This window comes from Protopterus annectens, chromosome 3.part0, assembly GCF_019279795.1.
Source record: "Protopterus annectens isolate FY-2018-M chromosome 3.part0, PAN1.0, whole genome shotgun sequence".
NCBI lineage: Eukaryota > Metazoa > Chordata > Ceratodontiformes > Protopteridae > Protopterus > Protopterus annectens.
The window spans coordinates 943,383,250-943,404,023 of NC_056731.1; the positions used below are offsets into that span (position 1 = coordinate 943,383,250).

The 20,774-nt window shown below is 37.7% G+C and overlaps 1 protein-coding gene across 1 annotated transcript in view; it reads left to right on the forward strand.

Annotated features, from left to right (window-relative positions):
* Window positions 1-20,774, forward strand: part of KDM1B (lysine demethylase 1B) — a 1,151,880-nt gene that overhangs the window by 592,117 nt on the left and 538,989 nt on the right. The window contains exon 11 of the mRNA XM_044065274.1: window positions 20,338-20,412. Coding sequence (XP_043921209.1) covers window positions 20,338-20,412 — 75 coding nt within the window. The remainder of the gene's footprint in view (window positions 1-20,337; window positions 20,413-20,774) is intronic.

Consider the following 20,774-nt stretch of genomic DNA (forward strand, 5'->3'; position numbering starts at 1 on the left):
TAGTACTGAATTCACATCTTCCATGCCAAATATTTTCATAAATTTCTTTAACAATCTACCCTCCTTTGTTACATTTTCCCTTGTGGGGCCCCACAACATATTTTCACTGTTGCAACTAAATTTCCAGTCCCCACCCATAAGTAATATTCCTTGCTGAAAGCTGATTATTTCTCCCAAAATTTTCTTAAGCTCCACTGTAGCAGTTTTTGGTGGAATATATATACATGCCAGTGTAATCCTCTTCCCTTGCCTGTAGTCCCTTAGTACTACAAATCTACCATTATTGTTTTTTTATCCTCTTCTGTTACTATTTGAGCTCCTCTTGCAATTAATATAAGTAATCCCGGCTTCCTTTGCCCCAGGTGTTCTGCTGAATAGCCGTCCTGAAACCCTTTCTTTATCAAATTCACATTCATTTCTTTCCAAGTGTCTCCTGTAGCATAACAATTTGCACTCTACATTTTTAATGTAGTTCACTACTCTTTCTTTTTTCTATTTATCCATGAGACCATTAATGTTTAAAGACATTAAGGAAAGCATCATATTTTTGAGAAATTATTATGCCTGCCTTTTATGCATCACAGCTTTTGTTAAAAGTCTAGTTCCAGCTTTTATGTTACATGCCTGTACTGTTTGGCAGGTTAATCTTTTGTGCAGTTTATTGTCATCTGCATTTGAGCCTATATCATATCTTACAGAACTTTTTGATCTAATGTTGTCAATTTTCATTTTATGCTTGACAGATGGGTTTAGTTCCAATGTCGGAACCGACTCAGCCATTACTACAGCTTGTGCTGACCAAAAGCAATCAAGCTTCAACTTTACCCATAATTCCTCTCTCCCACATATCTCAGATCTCGTTTGCCACTTTTCCAGACAGAAGTGTTCACCAGTGCTCTTGAGCTTAGTTGCTTCTTTTTCTGAGGTAAGATCTTCTAATTTCTCCTATTCTCTCTAATCTTTTTCACAGTTTTTTAGCTGTTCACTATTCCTCTGCCCTTAGTGTATCGTTCACTGTTACTCGTTGGTGTATCTCTTTGCTATCATCAAAAATGCAAGAAATGGTTACGAACGTAAACTGTAGGCAAAATAACAAAAAAACTAGAGTAAAATAGTCCAAAGAGCAATCCAACACACTTTTATTTACCGTAGTACAAAAAACTGTTGGTTAAGTGCTTTCATCACAAAGTGACATCCTCAGAACCAAGAATAGCAAACAGGAAATCCTTCTATGTATAAAAAAGGCAACAAACAAGTGCCAAACCCCTCCATAAATTAAAGAGAAAACATCCACAAAAATGCTGATGCAACATTTCTAACATTAAAAAAAATGCCGTTAAAAATACAAAATAAAATGCAGAATGAAAATATCACAATAATAAAATATAATTTTAGTGAATATTAGCCCTTCATTTAAGCTCACTTGAAATACAAATAGTGTCATTCAAACCTGGAAAACTGCAAGCATCAAAGTGTAGCTGCCAAAACATTTCCCTCTGCAGTAAAAAATTCTGAATTTAAGAAATGTAGAGGCTATTTCATGTTTTTGGATGATTTACTGATAGTATGGGACGACTCCCATCAGGATTTCATCTAATTTGTAGAAGTTTTGGGTACCAGTACTTCATTTCTTGAGTTTACACATACTGTTAGTGAAGACAGTATTCACTGTTTGGACACAGAGATTACAAAGCTCCCTGATGGAGGTTTTGGAACAGAAATATACCTGAAACCTACTTTTTGCAATGCCTTTCTGTCTTTCGACAGTTGCCACCCTTTTCATCAAAAGAAGGGGGTGGCCAAGAGTCAACTTATTAGAATTTCTAGGTTGACATCAGATGATGGTGCTTGCTTGAAGCAGTTTGATCTTTTAACGAGTATGTTCCTTAATAGAGGATACCCACAGGACTTGTTGAACAAATTGCAGGACGAAATTTGGGCCTTCAGGGGTGACCGATATCCTCCTATTATTCTTTCTGGCTTGGTGCAGTTGCAGAATGGTACCAGTAAATCAGACAACAAGCACAAAATGGTTTTACACTCTTCCCTTGATCTGGAGATATCCAGAAGATTGTAGAGAGGAATTGGTACCTACTTTCTAGTAATGTGGATATCAACAAGCATTTTGCTTCTGCTCCATCATTTACTTTTAAAAGCAAGAGGAACATAAAGTCATTACTGGAAATGCAGGTGATGGGGGTTTCGGCCCACCCACCATTAGGAAATGTGGACACTGCAATCAATGTCCCTTTATTTGTTTATTCCCAAGTGACACATGGCTGTCCAGGTTGACCACTGTTTGCCATGAGGGCAAGTTTAGCTGTGACTCTGAAAGGGTTGTTTATCTTGCACTGTGTGATTCATGCACAGCTTTCTACATTGGTAAGACTGTCAATTCCCAATTCCCTCAATAAAATAATTTACCAGCATGACTACAATATCAGGAAAAATGACAACAAAAGTGCCCTGGCTAGACATGCTGGGCTATGTGCTGGTTTTAGACAGTTTAAATTTTTGGTTTTAGAGCATGTCAAGATTGATGTTTTTCCTGGTGACTGGCAGAATTTTTTTACGCAGATGGAAATGTTTTGGCAGCTACACTTTGATGCTTGCAGTTTTCCAGGTTTGAATGACACTATTTCTATTTCAAGTGAGCTTAAAAAAAGGGCTAATATTCACTAAAATTACATTTTATTATTGTGATATTTTAGTCTGCATTTTATTTTGCATTTTTTTATGTTAGAAATGTTGCATCAGCAGTTTTGTGGATGTTTTCTCTTTAATTTGAGGAGGAGTTTAGCACTTGTTTGGCACCTTTTTTATACATAAAAGGATTTCCTGTTTGCTGTTCTTGGTTCTGAGGATGTCACTTTGTGATGAAAGCGCTTAATCAACAGTTTTTTGTACTACGGTAAATAAAGTGTGTTGGTTGCTCTTTGGACTATTTTATGTTCGTCTCTTTGCTATCATTGTTGATGGCCCTTTTTCATAAACATTTTGGTATTTCTTTAACTATCACTGCTGATAGTTTTCCTTCCCTCTCCTGTCCTATTAAAAAAAAAAACAACCTTTAGTTTTTTTTCTCTATTGTGTTTTTCTCCTTTCATGTGAGAGCTATGCATGTGTATGTGTGTGTGTGTGTGTGTGTGTGTGTGTGTGTGTGTGTGTGTGTGTGTGTGTGTGCCTTCCAGACCAATTTTTTATGTCACTGCTGAGAAAGCTAAGGCCCCTTCTGGCTTTAAAACATGCCAGAAGGGTGTCCACAAGATAACCGTATCTGACAACATCTATGTGTGTATTGTTTGGGTCCTGTTCATTTGCAGGTAGACTGCAGTATCTGTCTTGATTTTATCCACAGAGCACTCATTGTGAGAAAAAAACAAACTGATTTTGAAAGGTTTGATCCCTTCATCCTTTAGGCCAAACCTTTAGGCTGTTCATCTGTAGACCTCTTTGTATGTGAACTTCCAGAGGTTTTTCTTCAAAGTCCAAAATCCCCCTCTCTGTCATTGGTCCATTCCATCAAAAGCCTTACAGAGATAGCAGTGGAGAGATTGGTGAATAAAATTTTGTGGCTGAGAGGTCTTGTAGGATTCCCTTCGGCTTGACTCCCTTGAGTTTAGGAGCCGAGCATTCATTCACACCTTTAACCACTCCTTCTCTGACTTCCACCAAAGTTTTGGAGTTTACGTTTCCGAGTTTCCAGCATCAACTGTACCAGTTCCAGAGAATTCTGTCTCTTTGGAACCAGTCAGTACCCTAAGTTCTTTGATTGTATTGAAACTGGAGTCCTTCCAAGGCAGTATCTGCACTGTGTGCTCCGAGGAGCAGGAGTCAGCTCAATTGTTTTGGAGCCATCCATGCACAGTGGAGTGTTGGCACAGATGACTTAGGCTTCAGCTTCTGTTTCTGGGGGTGGTTTCCTCGGAGGTGGGATGACCTCAGTTCTGAGGCAGTCTGTCTCTGTTCCAGGCTGCCTCCCCTCTCCGGGAGGTCCAGCCTTCAAAGTAATGGAGTGGGCCTTGTCTCTTAAAATGACAGTCGGCTCCTTCCCCCTCAGAACAGACACAGTTCTCATGTCCAGTTATTCTCCATTGGGACAGCAAGCGCCAAAACCTCAGGAATCTCAGGTACAAATTCTGTCATCTTCTGATTCCTCGCCAGACTATCCCCCTGAAGAGGTGCCTCAGAAGAAGTGCAAGAGGAAGCACTTAGATTCTCAACAGGGATCTGTCATGGAAGACACTGATTTTGATGAAGGGGGAAGGGACTCCAAGGTCACCTCCTGGTGCCTAGAAATCTTGAAACAGAAGGGTGTCCTTGGAGGAATCAGTTTACTCTGCAGGCATTTGGCACCCGCTCTTCTACTTCTTGCATGATTCTGCCCGCTGGCGAATTCAATCAGTTGATTTCCCAGCAGGTGTGGAAATCTCAAGATATCACTGAACACATCCCCAAGAGACAGGACAAATTTTTATCTGCTCCCAAAGATAAGGAATTTTGGCCTAAAGTTTAGCAGTAGATGCCATGGTCGTAGCAGACACCACAAAGAAGGAACTCACTGAGGAGAGTTCACATATCCATCCACCCAACAGAAAGTCTCAGGAGAGGGATAGACTTGGGAAGCGAGTTTATGCTTTTTAACTTTCATCTTAAGGTCTTTGAATTTTCTGGCACATTTCACCAGACTTCAAAGGGATCTGATCAAGGAGTTGTCAGATACCCTAGCAGGATCTTTTACTGAAGGAGTCCAAGAAAAGGATGCTTCCCAGTTGGCCACCCTGGAGTTTGTGTCAAATTCGTCCATGAGGCTCATTGTGCATGCAACCAAAGGGACCTCCAGAGCAGCGGGTTCAGACGTAGCCATAAGGAGACACATCTGGCTATGCCTATGTGACTTTGCAGAACCATTTAAGTCCTCATTCATCAGTGCACCTTTTGACTGATCATCTTTGTTTGGCCAAAAAGTAAGAGACTTTATCCAAGTCTGAGAAGGACCCTTCTGCTGTGGATGTACATTTTTCCACCCCCCGACCCCCAAGATCCTTTTCTAGGAATCAGAGGAGCAGTGGAAAAATAGTATAAAATATCCAAAGAACCTTTCAAAGACACACATGGAGGCAGCTCCCCTAGGGGCAATGGGGGGAGCCACAGTGGAAGATGCCACCCACGTGGCAGAGGTGGTCCACAGAACCAGGGCTTCAGGAACTCCTTCCTGAGTAAGCCCTTTCAGCGTTCCTGAATGGAAGCCCAGTTGTCTTTGTCTAGAGATGGTCAGGGGATGCTCATCATTGCACCAAAATGCCTGGCTAATTATAACAACAGATTCTTGGGTGCAGCGGATCATGTCCAGAGGTTATACCAAACCCTTTTCCCATCTTCCCCATATGCAAAAAAAAAAACGAATGTTCCTCCCAGTCAGTGGAAACCAGCAGTTCTAGAAATTCAAAAACTGCTAGACAAAATAGTTATCCAAGAAGTCCCACCAGACCAGAGAGGATGCATAATTTATTCAAGATTCTTTTTTGTGCCAAAAAAGACAGGGGACTGGAGTCCAATTTTGGATCTGTGTGTTGAACAAGTCCATTCGACAAACAAAATTCCAGGTGGTCATGTTACAGTCCATTCTTCCGTTTTTAGGAAAGGATGACTGGATGTGCTCGATAGATCTTCAGGATGTGCATTACCACATAAAAATGGACAAATGCTCTGGCTTAGGAGCCAGTTATTACCAGTTTACAGCACTACCCCATGGTCTCACCACAGCCTCTGGGATGTTCAACATATGTATGGTAGCAGTAACAGCTCACTTGAGACTAAAAGGATTCTGGCTGTTTCCGTACTTGGATGACTGTTTCATTACTGCTCCAACCAGGCATTGACTCATACAAGCAAGGGACTATGTTCTCCAAACCTCTGCATACTTAGAGATAACTATCGATCAAGAAAAATCTCAACTGTCTCCAACTCGGAGCTTGGAGTTGATAGGGGCAGTGCTGAATACAAATCCAATCATAGCATCCCTCTCTCCAGTGAGACTTCAAAATATCAATGCCCAGGTTCAAAAAATAAGCAAGAAAGATCCCGCTCGCCTAGTTTTGCAGGCCCTAAGTTCTGTGACAGTGACAGTTACTTTAGATATCACATGAGAATTCTACAATGGCTACCATCTTCTCAATGGTCAGTCGTGTATCAACCCATGTCGAATCAGGTTCTGATCACTAATCATTGCAGAAGGGATCTAGCTTGCTGAGTCCATTCCAAGGAAATTCTTGTGGGTCATCCCTTTATCCTTCCAAAGCCCAAGGCCATAGTGACTGTAGCCAACTGAAATGCTGCCAGCCCAGCTAGCTTGAATTTTTGTAGGTAATCATATGTCATTTGTGAATAGTACTATGATTCATATGCTTGTCTTGCAAATGTAAGAGAACTATGTTATGTGTGTATTAAACTGCTCATGCAGAATTGTGTGTAAAGTGCTGAGCTAAAATGTTAGCACAGTGTACCCTACTGGAAAAGGACAAAAATGTATCTAGACTATATGCCTGTGCAAATGTATGTTTTAATAGTAGTAGCTGGAACATGCAGAGTTAACTTGCAAACCCTCAAGAAAATAAGTTGAAATTGTTTACAATTGTGTTATCTCTCAGTTTCAGCAAAAAGACAGGATGTTTACAGCTAGAAGTTTTTTCCTATTTGTACTGGAGAGAAGTAATTACTAGGTCTAAAATGTAAAAGTACTTAATTGTTTTGCAACTTCCAGTTCTGAGCAAACATCTGAGAGATATGCATTTTTGACACATAGGTGCTAAAGTTTTAAGTAGCTGTTTAGTCTAGGAACTGATGGCAGGTGACAAAGAATGATGTAATCCAAGGTAATGCAGTAGTAATGTGCATTATTAATTTAAGAACTATCTCATTTTCTGTTTGGTTTTGGACCTGGCGAGAACATCCACTTATCTGCATTTGCACTAGTACTTGCATTTGTACTAGTAGTAAGTACTAGATTACAGTAATCTCTTGTAGAGATAGGTAGGAATATAGTAAGATTAGTTTAGATGTTTTCTGTGTTTATGTGAGACTGTCCTGCAATATTGTTTTAAAATATTTTCTGTGATTCTGAACTCTGTTGTCACTGTGTTGAGTTATTGAGTATTGTCTTGTGCTTTTCTTATTTATTATTAAATATCTTTAAACCTTTTAATTGTGGCTGGTTTGTTTAAAGATATTTAAACTCTTCGTGTACTTGCATATGTATTTGATGACACTGTATAGGCCACTCCAATAGCCTTAAAAGTATTGGACGCACTTACCATTTGAATAATAGTAACATTACACACTAGAATTGATCACTCTTTGTAAGGGCCTTATAGTAGTTGATAAGTAGTGGTTAGTGATAGCTGATACTACTGTATAGTCTAGGCAGAAGGAGACATAGCTAGTGAACCTGTGCCAGCCTTCCCTAGGAGTGTCTATGTGTTTATATATAAATCAAATCCCAAAGTGCATGTGTCCGCTACTTGGGCAGGGACATGAAGCACTGATTGGACAGAGAGGGTGCAGGAGGTTTTGGCTTGACCACTCGGCTGAGATCTTAACCCTATAGCTGTGCCAGTGGGGAGTCTTATTGGGGATCTGGAGAGAGAGGCAGAAACCAGTCCCAGACTGACTGTGATCTCTGTGTGCTATTAAGGGAAATTGTACTTTACTGTATGTGTACTTATCATCCTCCCAATGTACACATCCCTGACTGGTGCTAGTGGTGAAGATTGAGGCTCCTTGATTACTGGGCCAGTGCAGCGATGTCACAGTGGCCACAAACGCTTCCCAGGTGGGGGGGGGCATTTTCTGGGCAAGACTGTGCAAGACACTTGATCCCCCCTTCAGAGGCCAACTTCCATATCAGTGTTCTAGAACTAAGAGCGGTGCTGTTAGTGTTGCAAGCCTTTCAAACTGCTCTTCCTGTAGGAACAATTGCGATTCAAACAGACAACATGTCAGTGGTTTGCTACATCAACAAACAAGGAGGAACCAAATCTTATCCCTTTTGTCGAGAAGCACTCAGAGTGTGGACAATGGGTGATCATTTCCAACTACTTTCTGATAGCAATGCACATTCCAGTGAGTTCCAGTGTAATAGCAGGAAAACTGAGCAGATGTCTTCTTCAGCCTCACGAGTGGTCTCTCAATCCAAAAGTGACGGAAAAGATATTCCATCAAATTGGGTCAGCTTTGCTGCAACTTGTTCACCTCAACTGTAAACAAGTGCAGCAACTACTTTGCCCTGATTCCTTCTCCGGGGAAATCATTAAGAGACACTGTTCTCCCACACTTTGTCCCCAAGACTCCTGTATGCCTTTCCCCAATACCTCTAATCCCAAAATTCTTACAGAAAGCACTCAGGTTGAAGAACAGAGTAATCCTCATTATTCCATTTTGGCCTCGACAGATATGGTTCCTCTTTCTTTGGCCTTACCTAATTTAACAACCATAGACTCTAGATCCAGCTTCAGACCTTCTGTCCCACCTAGATGGGCTAGTTCACCTGGACATTCTGAACCCCAAACTGTGACAGCATGGTTCCTCCAGTTCCACTAGTGGCCAGTTGTTTCAGTCTTTAACTCCCAATACACCAAAATTCTCCTAGCTTCTCATAAACCTTCCACACAGAAACTATACAATAGTAAATGGAAAAGATTATCTATTTGGACTTTAGAAAGGGATATTGATCCCTTTTCTACTTCTATTGATAATAATCTAGAATTATTAGCCTCTCTTTTCAGTGCAGGAGCTTCTCCATCTATCATTAGAGTACAGTTAGCAGCAATTTCATATTTCCATGATGGTTTGGAAGAATGTTCACTGGCTTCTTGTAGACTGTATAAGTCATTTCTAAAAGGGGCACTTTTGCTGAAACCTCCTTTCAAAGATCCTACTCCACCATGGGACCTTAGCCTGGTGCTGCAAACTATTGTACATTCTCCCTTCCGAGCCTTCTGCAAACTGTGATATGAAATATTTGTTATGGAAAACATTGTTTTTGGTAGCAATAACCTCTGCTTGAAGAATATCTGAAATTCAGGCTATATTGTAAACCAGCTTACTGGATCTTTCATAAGGACAGAGTCTCCACACAAACAAATCCCACCTTCCTATTGAAAGTTGTATCAGAGTCTAATATTAATCAGATGATTAATTTGCTGGTATTCTTTCCAATTTTTTCTAAACAGAGGCGAATATTGTCTGCATTTGCTAGGTGTTCACAAGCTCAAGGATTATATTTCCATTATCTATGACAAAATAAATATTACCTTACCCAGGCCTGTTAAAGCACATTCTACAATATCTTTTGCTATACTTCAGCAGTTTTTCAGTCTAGAGCTTCAATGGATGATATACATGCTGCAGATACTTGGGCTTTTCCCCATGTCTTTATTACTCATTACAGATTGGGTTTGGTCTCTATGGAAAGAGCATCCTTTGCTTCAGTGGTACTCTGGTATATTGTTCCATGAATCCGACCATGGTCTAAGGTAGCTGGGGACTCTGTCCTATACATCAATGATAAAATGAAAATTGACAACATCAGATAAAGAAATTATGTACTTTCCATAATGTTCCATCTGTGTTGTCCATTTTCATTTGTCCTTGACTTCCCCTCTCTCCAAACCTCAGCCTTTGACAGTTTTTTGGTAGAATGGATAATATACTTAGGTCTTGTAGTAATCTTTAAGGCATAGCAGATATGGCTTCCTTTAAGGCTTCTTTATCTATCACTTTAATTCTAATTTGCATACTCAATCTGAGGTGTTTGGGATAGAGGGATTATGGGTAGAGTTGAAGCTCGAGAGTTTTTGGTCAGCACGAGCTGTAGCAACAACTGAGTTGATTCTGATATCGGAACATAAGCCATAAGCCAAGGATAAATGGAAATGGACAACACAGATGGAACATTATGGTAAGTACATAACTTCTTTTTTATTGAAAGCCCTCAAACAAAAATACACAAACACACCCAATACCCCATAAAATGTATTAACTCAATAATAATACACAAAACTATGTACGTATTAAAATAGGAACAAATGTTCCAAACTGACAGCCACATACACAGATGTGAGCTGACATTAAAGAAAGGTTATCCATGCTAAGATGCATGGTACAGCCTGTGATTCTGTTAAGTGCTGTCTAGTTTTGTCTTATCTGTCTCAGCTGGAAAAACATGAATGCTTTCAGAAAACATTTTCTCCAAGCCATTTCTCTTTATCAGATTGTCTGCTAGAGACATGAGAGCCAGACACAAAAAACTGTTTACTTGAAAAAAGCTTTATAATATTCAGTGTTCTTTTTCATTTACTTGCTTTCTGTTAAAACTTGTTACTAGATTAAGCTAATGGGCTTAACCCAGTCATTCCCCCATGCAAAAATTAGAAAAAGCACACTAATTTTTCTTTTTTTTTTTTTGGCATTCTCTTTTAACTAGATCTTTTTTTACATTTCATTGTCTACATTTCTTAAAGCTGAACAAGAAGAAAGAGAGAAGAAGGAAAAAAAAAGAAAAAAAACATGAACAGGAACATCTGTTTACATTAGTATACCCATTACACTTAAAAATAACTGAAAAAAACTTTACTTTGTAAGATGCAAAGAAAATAATGCACTGTTTAAGTAGTTCTACTAAGAAAAAATGTTTTGCTTACAGTTAACTTTCTCCTTCCTCTTCCCATCTCCTGATTATTTATCTGAACATTAATGACATGAAGTAGGGCATATGCTTTAGAGTCCCCTACAAGTTAAACAAAGTCTAAACAAGTCCAATAGTTCCAGATTTTCTTGTTCTGTCATGTTTCACAAGTATAATTATTGCTTTGTAATTCCCACATTTGCCAATTTTTATATTACTGATGTTATTATCCAGATGTTAATGACATGAAGTATGGTATATTTAAAGTCCCCTACAAGTTTAATAAAGTCCAAGAAAGTCCACTATTTTCAGATTTTCTTGTATTCCTGTTCATCTCCCAAAATCTGTCTCTTCTTCATTTCCAACTTACTGTCAATTTTTCTAGTCAACTCTCATGCTTTTTTTCCCTCTTTTGTTTTGTTGGACAAGCTTTTCTATTTCTTCCTTAGCATGTACTTCATCAAAAATGATTTTGTTTCTCTAGGAAAATATTTTTAAGATAGCTGGGTGCAGTAGTTTGAATATCGCACCTCCTTTTTGAATTCCCTGAATAATGGGATACATTTATTCCTTTTCTGCCTGATGTACAGTGAGTAGTCATTCTCAACAGACACTCTGCTGTCTCCCTCTTTTAATACTTTGTCCTTCTGCCACAGTTTTGTCAGAATCAACTCCTTTTGCTGCAAGATTAAATCTTTGCTATTAAAGGTCTAGGTTGTTTTCTCATAGTCAGGTTTGGAGCATACACACAATGTGTCCTTTCAATTAACAATTTCTGTTGTGGAATACCAGTCTAGTTGCTTATTTGTGCTTTCGTATAATTAATACAGACTGTTTTTTCCAGCTTCTTGGGTATAGCAGAATATCTCAGGGTTTCCCTTCGTGTTCTGTCCTCTAATTCTATTTTTTAAACATCTCTTCTTGTACAGTCTCATATTCAGCTAGACTTTTCTTCATTTCGTCCTCTGTGTTTTGCAGTTTTATCACCTTATCTGAATATCTGTTTAAAGCTTCTTCCATTTTCCAGCCTTTTATTGTGTGAGTTGATATACTCCATCAGTGTTTCATTTATTTTAGTCAGGTCTGTGTGCAGTCGCCATATGCTTTTCTTTAGGTTACTGTAAATCATGTCTGGAGCTTGCACTGCTTCTGCTGTACAGCTACAGTACTTTTCCCAGTCAGTGTTTTGTTTTTTTGTTTTTTTGCCTCTTGTAGCTGATTTTCCTTCAGGCCCCCTGAATTTCTTTTTTCCTGGCATCCAGGCAGTGCACTTATTGAAATTTGTCCAGAAATCTAGGTCCACTGGCTTTCTCTGCTGAGTTTCTGTTTTCACACGGGAGAGCTACAATTAAGCTTTTACTCATTGTACAGCCATCCTGAGTTTTCTGGGTTATTGCCAGGAATTTATGCCTGTACAGTATAGACCCAGTTGCAGTTAAGAGCAGTTTTTGACAGACAGTTTTGTTTCAAGGTATATTGTCGAAATCATAGTGGATATGTATATGTATGGAATACATGAGGGTCTGGTGTGGGATGCATGAAATAATCTTGTGCTTGGGTGTATGGAGTGAATTCTGAATTTTATTATTTTAGTAAACTGACAAGACAAAAGTGTCCCTTTTCAGGAGGTGACCTTTAATCACTGTATGGTTAAGTGATTTGCACAGAGTCATATGGTTTGCAAGTGGAAGATGTTTAATGTGTCACACAACTGGACTGGAACCCCACGTAATCTATGTAGCCTTTCTTCTGTGTTCTTTTAGGTTAGAGAATGTTTCTGCTCGATTTAAGTGTGCTAAGTTAATTGCCCAAGTTTCTCCTGTGTAGGGCTTTTAAGTAGTTTGCATTTTTTAATAAATAGAGCATCTTTTGGTTGGATTTCTACTTTGAGATCATTTTTGAATAGGGGGCAGTTAAATTTCTGAATCTATTTTAGTGATTTTCTAGTAGGATATGTAAGTCTTGTGGGGCGTTTTTTGCATTTAGTTTTGATAGAGTAGAATTTTTTTTGCTTGTAGTGCCATTTTCTGGTTGGCTACTTGTAGTCTGTGCTTTATTTTGTTTTATTCTTTAAGATTTTTCATTTTAAAAATTAGTTTAATTTTTACATTATGGATGTAGGTGAGCAGTGCTTTTTAGAGGGGTTGTATGTATGTATTTTATGTGAGCAATGTGTAAAGTTACCTTTTCACGCAGAAATGAACAGGAAATGCTGTCAGTTTTTTACTATTTTTTCTTTTATTTGACACTTCTTTTTTCAAAAGTAAGTGTAGATTTGTTTTTTGTTTTTTAGGTAGTCAAGTTGTTTTAGGGTTGTGCTTGTGCAGTGTGCGTAATTGTTTAATTTTGACAAGTAGCATACATATTGCAGGTTTAGGGGATGCTTAGGAGTTTTGAGGCTGCTTATTAGTGTCTTTAGATTATAGATAAATTATTCCTCACTTTCCAAGAGTGTAAACATCAAGTAGCTGCACAATGTAGCAAACTGGGTACATTTTTCTAACTAGGGTCTACCATTAGAGTAAATAATATACTTATCCCATAGCTTATGGGCATAAAGGAAAAATATTAGGTTTCAAATTCTACTTAACATTTGTCTGTTGTGTAACCTTTAATTTAATGACCCTACTTAGTTAGTGTTTGCCTATGCTGTATACCACTTGGTTTCAAATAGTGGCTCAGACACTGGAAGGGCCTGCCTGGGAAATGAGGGGTTTGCAGATGTTGGCCTGCATATTTTCAGGGGGAGCATACTTAAAGCATGCAGCCATGGCCCTTAGGATGGCCTTGTGATTTGTACTGGATGGTCAGTCAGTTAAAATGACAGTGAATCCACTTTACCCTAGTCTGGGTCCATATTGTGTGTGTGTGTGGGGGGGGGGGGGGGGGGTATGGGCAAGACTGAGCTTGGTGGATAACTGTAGAATTTTTTAAACACGTTTTCTTCATTTGGAACCATTGTATGAACAGCAGCGAGAAATGAAGATTATTAAGAAAAATATTGTCTTTAGTTTGACATGGGGAATACTGTGTTTGCCTTGAACATGGAAGCTTGATATCTTGAATAACATGAGGAAGCACATGTTGAGGTCCAAATGGGAGATATGATAAATCGACAAGCAAAGGAGAGAAGTGTTGCTGGAATTGAATTCATCCTCAAGTCTTTGTGAGTACCTTCACAAGGTGGACCCAATTTTTTTTACAAATTCTGACCAAGAAAACACTGATGTATAGACTGTATTTTATGTAGCATATATCATGGACAGTAGTATTTTAAAAAATAAAAAAATATAGCTGGGTGCACAAGACCCAGGATAAAAAAGTGCCCAGTCTTTGTAGGTGCACTGGTGCCAGGAATGGAAGGAATGACCATGTAAAATCCTCAAGACACAAACTTTTCTACAATGGAGCCAGGCCAGGCCCGGCCCAGGGGGAGGATGGTCCCCCTGTTACAGAAGGAAGCAGTAGTCCACAAAAATCACAAAAGCTAATGTGCCAGAAAAGAGCCATAAACACTATAGAGTAGACTATTGAGGATAAGAAAGAAATTGTGTTGTTACTATCATGCAAGAAGCCCAGAATTTCCAGGCAGACGGTACACAAAAAGATTAAGAGATAAATTAGAGGAAAGAAAAATACTTGCACAAGAAAAACTGTCAGAAGCTTCAAATAAAAAAATTATGTTCATTAATACAACGGATTTGTGAAAAACATTATATAGACCAAGAAGCCTTGGGCCGTTTGGAAAAAGAAGTGACTGAGGAAATGCGAAAATATAAAGAACAAAGTCTAGAGATTTTTAAACGGTATGAAAAAGAAATATGGGCATAGGAAAGAAAAAGAGATCTGATATGATACAATATTAATGCAAAGGAAAAAGCCAGATTAATGAATACAAAAAAGCAGCACCAAATATATTCAAAGAGAAATACAGGCAAAGGTTTCCAGCTAAGGAAATTCACAATACAAAAAATAAAGATCACAAAGAGGGAATGTAGAACAGAAGATTAGTAGAGTAGAAGGTAAAAAAGTAGAAACTGAAGTTATGGAATACATGTGAAGTGAAGGATTTAGTGTAGAAAGTCTAATACAGGTTGCATCACATCATGATGGAACGAGTCCCCAAATAAGGAGGAACAGGAGACGTCTGAAGAAATATGGACATGAAAAAGAGCTTTAGTATGGTGCAATATTTATGCAAAGGAGAGAGAAAAAATAATCAATACAAAAAGAGCAGCACAAACATTATTTGAAAAGAAATACAGGCAAAGGCATCAGGATAAGGAAAATTTTACAATACAAAAAAGAAGAGAGCAAAGAGGAAAAGTAGAAAAGAGGATTATTAATGAAGAAGTTAAAGAAATGGAAACTGAGGTTATGGATTACATGCAAAGAGAAGGATTTAGTGTAGAAAATCTAATTTTGATATCACAGCAGAATAGAGTAATGGATCCCCAAATTAAGGAGAAACCAGTGGAGCAGGGAACATCTGATCAGTTGCCATATGAAGGTACTTAGGAGCCTTCATAGGAAACCAGTACAAAAGTTCAGTTGGAGTTGCACAGCAAGGGAAAAAACAGGAAACTGTGGCAACTCTGACACAAACAGTGTTGTGGAGTGATAGGCCAGTTTGTTCTCGATTGAAAGAGCAACAGATGACACAGGGTGAAACTGAAGAGAAAGTGGCACAGGAAGATGCTCTGGCACTTTCTGTAGAATGTTTGCAGGAAATAAGAGAACAAAGAATGTGCCCTCAGTTTAGAAGAAAAGGATCTAAGAGAAGAGTTGCTTGATTTTTATAGATGGACAGACATACTAAGATTAATGAAAGAAATATACTGCAGAAAGTCAATAAAACCCACAAAGTTAGAAGTTGGATGAAACAAATGAACACAGTAATTAATTAGGACGGTTCATAGAGATTCATGTGATATAACAGAAGTAAATTGGATATATTACTGTGCAACAAAATTAATAACAGTCTTACTACAAAAACACAGGACAGTAAGGGGAAAAGAAGGGGAGAAATTAAATGCCATCATGGAAGTACAGAACAGAGAAAGTTATAAAGCAATTAAGATGAGGTGTCACTGCTAGAAGAGTATAGAAGAGGGAACAGATCAAGAAAAATACTCTGAAAGATCAATGTGCTGTGTCAGAACAGATCAGGATCTGTCATGCACTTTCTCAAATAATAAACTAAAAATAGCACAGGCAGAAAAACTTAGAAAATATGCAGATAAATATAAAGGAAGAGTACAAAATAAACAATTTATTGATGACCCGAAAAAGATTGGGAAACAAGGCAAAAGAAATTGAATCACCACCAAAAAAAAAGAAGAAATAGATACATTTTGGAGAAATATCTATGAAGATCCTATGGAATATAACAAAGATGTAAAATGGATAGAAGTAAAAGAATAAGAAGTTCAAATGTACAGGATATGAAATGGGATGAAGTAACGCCCAGAGAGATTGAAACAAAGTTAAGAAAAGCTTCAACTTAGAAAACCCCAGGCCTAGATGCAGTTCCTAACTTCTGGCTAAAAGTATTAATATCTTTACATAGAGATTTAGCCAGACCTATTTGTATGCGCACCCCAAACAGACACCAGCCTGGTTAACAACAGGAAAAACAATGCTCCAACTTAAGAGTGAACCTGCAAGCTGTCCTAAAAACTATAGACCATTAACTTGCCTTCTGAGCACCTAAAAACTATATACTGGAATTGATGCTGACAGAGCTTATCATTTGAAAGAAAACTCAATCATGGCAATAGAACAAAAGGGTAATATACAAAAGTCATATGGAACAAAGGATTATTTGTTGAGTAAAGTAATGATTGAGAACTGTAAAAAGGGGAACAATTTAAGCACGGCATGGATAGACTACAAAATTATTATTTGACAGTATCCCACATTCATGGATAAAAAGAGTACTTAAAAATGTATAAGATACTCCCTATTCTGACTAATTACATTACAGCGACAATGAAACAGTGCCAAACCACTTTGCAGTTAAGCCACGATAAAAGGCAAATTATTGTTTCAGGAATAGAAATCCAAAAGGGGATATTCCAGGGTGACTTTGTCACCACTGGTCTTTTGTCTTGCCCTTAACCCATTAAGCTGTCTACCAGAGTAGGTCATGACTACAGTTTGGCTCCTAGAAAAAAAGTGTAAAGACTTCTCACCTTCTTTTTACTGGATGATTTAAACTTTTGTGTAATTCATCAGATGAAGAATTGAAAGTGCAACTGCAAGTTGTCAAAACATTTTCATATGATAAGAATGTCATTTGGTCTTGATAAATTTGCAAAGGTAACCTTTAAGAAAGGAAAGCTACACACCAAGAAAACATCAGTTGGGGCAAGAATGTGATATAAAAGAACTTGAGCAAGAGGGAGTGTATAAATATTTGGGAAATGATGAAGGATCAACCATAAAAAAATGAACAAATGCAAATAAACTTAGTAAGGAATATTTTAGAAGGCTTAAATTAATACTGAAAACAGCATTGACATCTAGGAACAAAGTCCAAGCTATAAACCAATTTTCTCTTCCTATCCTAATGTACAGTTTTGGGGTGATTGCCCCCAAAGGTGTTGGATAGGTTGGACAGGAAAACAAGAAGGATGCTTCATGCTCATCAAATGATTTATAAAAATCATTGCATGCCAAGACTATATATTCCTGGCTCAGCCTTCTTGAAATTGATTTTATATATATATATATATATATATATATATATATATATATATAGATCTGTAATTGTAGATCTGGATACATACCTGCTGATCTCATAAGCTCCAAACATAGTGAAAGTTTTAAAACGTGAGGAGAATAAGACTAAGATGACTTCCCTGCTTAGTTCTGCAGAAGCATATCGATGCATAGCCAGAATGGAAGTCAAACCAGAAATAGATAAAAAAAAACTCAGGCGTCAACTGAATGTGCCCAAAACAAAAAAAAGAATATAAGGTGAAGGATCAGATGGGAAGGTAAGAAGTGTGGAGAAGGCATAAATATATTTGCAAGTATCGAACTCTTGGAAGTCTCATGTTGATCAGGATCGAATGCAGGAATGGTTAAAGAGAAATGAATTTAAACCAAAAGATGAAAGTTAATATTGGCGGCCCAAGAGAGTGGGCTACGTACATGTTGTTTTATAAATTCCATTGAACATGTGGGAGAAACAGATAAATGCAGGTTTTGTAAAACAGAATTGGAAATAGTCACACATCTTGTTGATGGTTGTGAAGTACTAATGGCAGAAGGACTGTATACTGAAAGTCATAATAGTGTGGCAAAATTGTTGTATTGGGCATTGTGCAAACATTATAATGTTGAAGTAGCTGAAAAACACTGGAAACCTGAGCCACAAAGCATTACAGAAAATGACAAAGTTTATATCACATGGGATCATCCATAACTAACAGTTCAAAAAATAGATGTGACAACCAAATATAGTAGTCCATAAAAAGAAGACAAAAGTAATATTGATAATTGAAATTGCTACACTCACTGACTCTAGTGTCTTATGTACAGAAAGACACAAAGTCGCAAAATACTGGGATCTGCAGGCAGAAACAAGGGCAGTGTGAAAGAATACCCAGACAGTTCAAATAAGTAGGATCAACGGGTCTTATGAAAAGCAATTTACATTCGTGCTTAGATATGTTACCAGTACATGTAACACCATACGAATTGCAGAGTCATTACTGGGCACATTGTGAGTACTGTGAAGAGCACTTCTGGCTAACAAAGATTGAAACAATACTAATTTCATGAACTTTAATCATACTTTGACTTAGGAATGGGGTCCATTCCTGTCATGGTATTAGAAACCCAAAACACTTTTAGAAAATAATAAAAAAAATGTCTAAATGCTAAACCCAGTATAGAATTCCCTGCCAGAGATAATCTGTTGTGATTTTACTTTATTTTATTCTGCTTTTGTTTTCTGAGTTAGAAATTAAAATTAGCTGAGACCCAGGAAGAAAAGCTAACAAAATCTAACAAAGATTTTTAAACAGACTTTAATGTACATGAGCAGACATTAAGTACTGTACACTAGAATTGCATGTATGTTTGCTTATTAGATTACATTCATGTTATAAAGGAATCTATTACAGTAAAAAAGATGCATATGAACATAGAGCATTTGAAGAGGTGTATAAATGGATTTGTCATATAGATAATAGATCTTGGAATTAATAATTAGAAATCCAAAGAAATGGAAGTGAAGGAAGGAGCTCAACAAGGCAGAGATATTGTAGTTACGATGTGGGGTATTAAGGTGGTTTAGAGACCATTATATATGGCTGTCGTAAGGTTTACATTAGAAGTATAGAGGTGTGTGTGTGTGTGTGTGTGTGTGTGTGTGTGTGTGTGTGTGTGTGTGTGTGTGTGTGTGTGTGTGTGTGTGTATACTACTACTCATGAGAATGCTTTCATGATATGTGATAGATTTTGTACTTGTTCAGAAGCTTTATTGTGAGGCCATTTCATGTGCTGAGTCTGCAGATCTCAATCTTCTGAAAAAGGAGAATCGCTGTGATAATAATAGAACATTGAAGAGAGAGAGTGTCTTTGTGTGGTGATTAAAATGTTATGGCTGTGGCAGTAGTGTAGGTTGACGGCTACAATGCTTCTACCCTGACATTCTAAGCGTTATCAATAGAGTTTTATTAACTGGAAAGATGACATTTCTTATGTGCGAAAGCCAATAGTATAGCAAAATTAACACATGCAAACATATTCCTCATATGTTTCCATTTACCTCATAAACCACCTGAGGATTATAGTAATTTATTAATGAAAATGAACTGTAAGTGAATTTAAAGTGAATTATTGCATTATTTAAGAATTGTTAGTGATTTTTGTGCTTTTATTCAAGTCCCACCATAGGAAAGATTTTTGTTAAACTGTAAGAGTCAGTAGTCTAATCAGTGCTAAAAGAAACATACAGAGTATAATAAGAGTAGTGTCCCTGTCAGCAATGACTGTAGCTGTTTAACAAACATGAAAACTGTCCCAGAAGGGCATTATCACAATGGTAATTTATTTTACTGTGATACTGTCTCTCTCCTTTAAATTTACCTAAAATTAAAAGGGAAAAAGATCTCACTACAGTGGAGGAAGCGGCAAAGCCCCAACAATGGCCCAGCAATTTTTCCCCTGGGGAAAAAAAAAATCACTGTTGTGGCCGTTCGAGGTTTAGCTGCTTCGATTATTTCAGGTCGATGTAAGAGCGTTTGCTCTTTTGATGTTTTGTTATATGATATAGACCCTGTTACAGCACAATTTTGGTGAGGTCGGCAGTCCCATCATCTGCGTTCTTAAGTGCGAGTTACACATGATCCAGTGTTCTCCATTATTGCCAGAATCACTGCCTTTTGCATTTGAATTCATTGTGCTACTGTGAAATATTTTATTATACACTGTGAATTATAAATTAGCACTGCAGCATTAATCAGAAGTAAATGGAAAGACAATAATTTCTTAATTGTTGCTATCACAAAAATCCATTTCCAAAGTTTGTTAAAGCAATGTACATCCTTCTGATGTAAAAAAAGAAGAAGAATGTAGCTTAGTTTAAGGTGCTTTGAAGAGGGCTTGTTACTTAACTTGTGTTTTTTTTCTTGTGGCAGAAATCTGTTGTCGTCGTGGGCAGTGGTCCAGCAGGATTAGCAGCAGCACGGCAACTCCACAACTTTGGAATGAAGGTAAAAAGCCATTTTTCTTATAGATTGCAGAGTGTCCAGTGATCATGAGAATCCTGTAAGTGAGGAGATATTGTCTTTTCTTGAAAGATTTGGCCAACTTGGGGAGGGATAAAGAAAAATTCTGTGCAGTAATAAATCTCTGTACCAGGTACTCCATGTTTACAGTATAGTTGCCTCCCAGTGCACCAGAAAAGAAAACAGGCATTTTGGATGGAACTAAATAATAGAGTAATTGGCTAAATTATATTAGGCAGAGATATAAATGTATCCTTGTGTCCTGAAATGGCTATAAGTGGAAATATAGTACTAGATGTTAGAACAGTTAGGAAGGCATGGACAAAGTAATATTTTGGGATACTTTG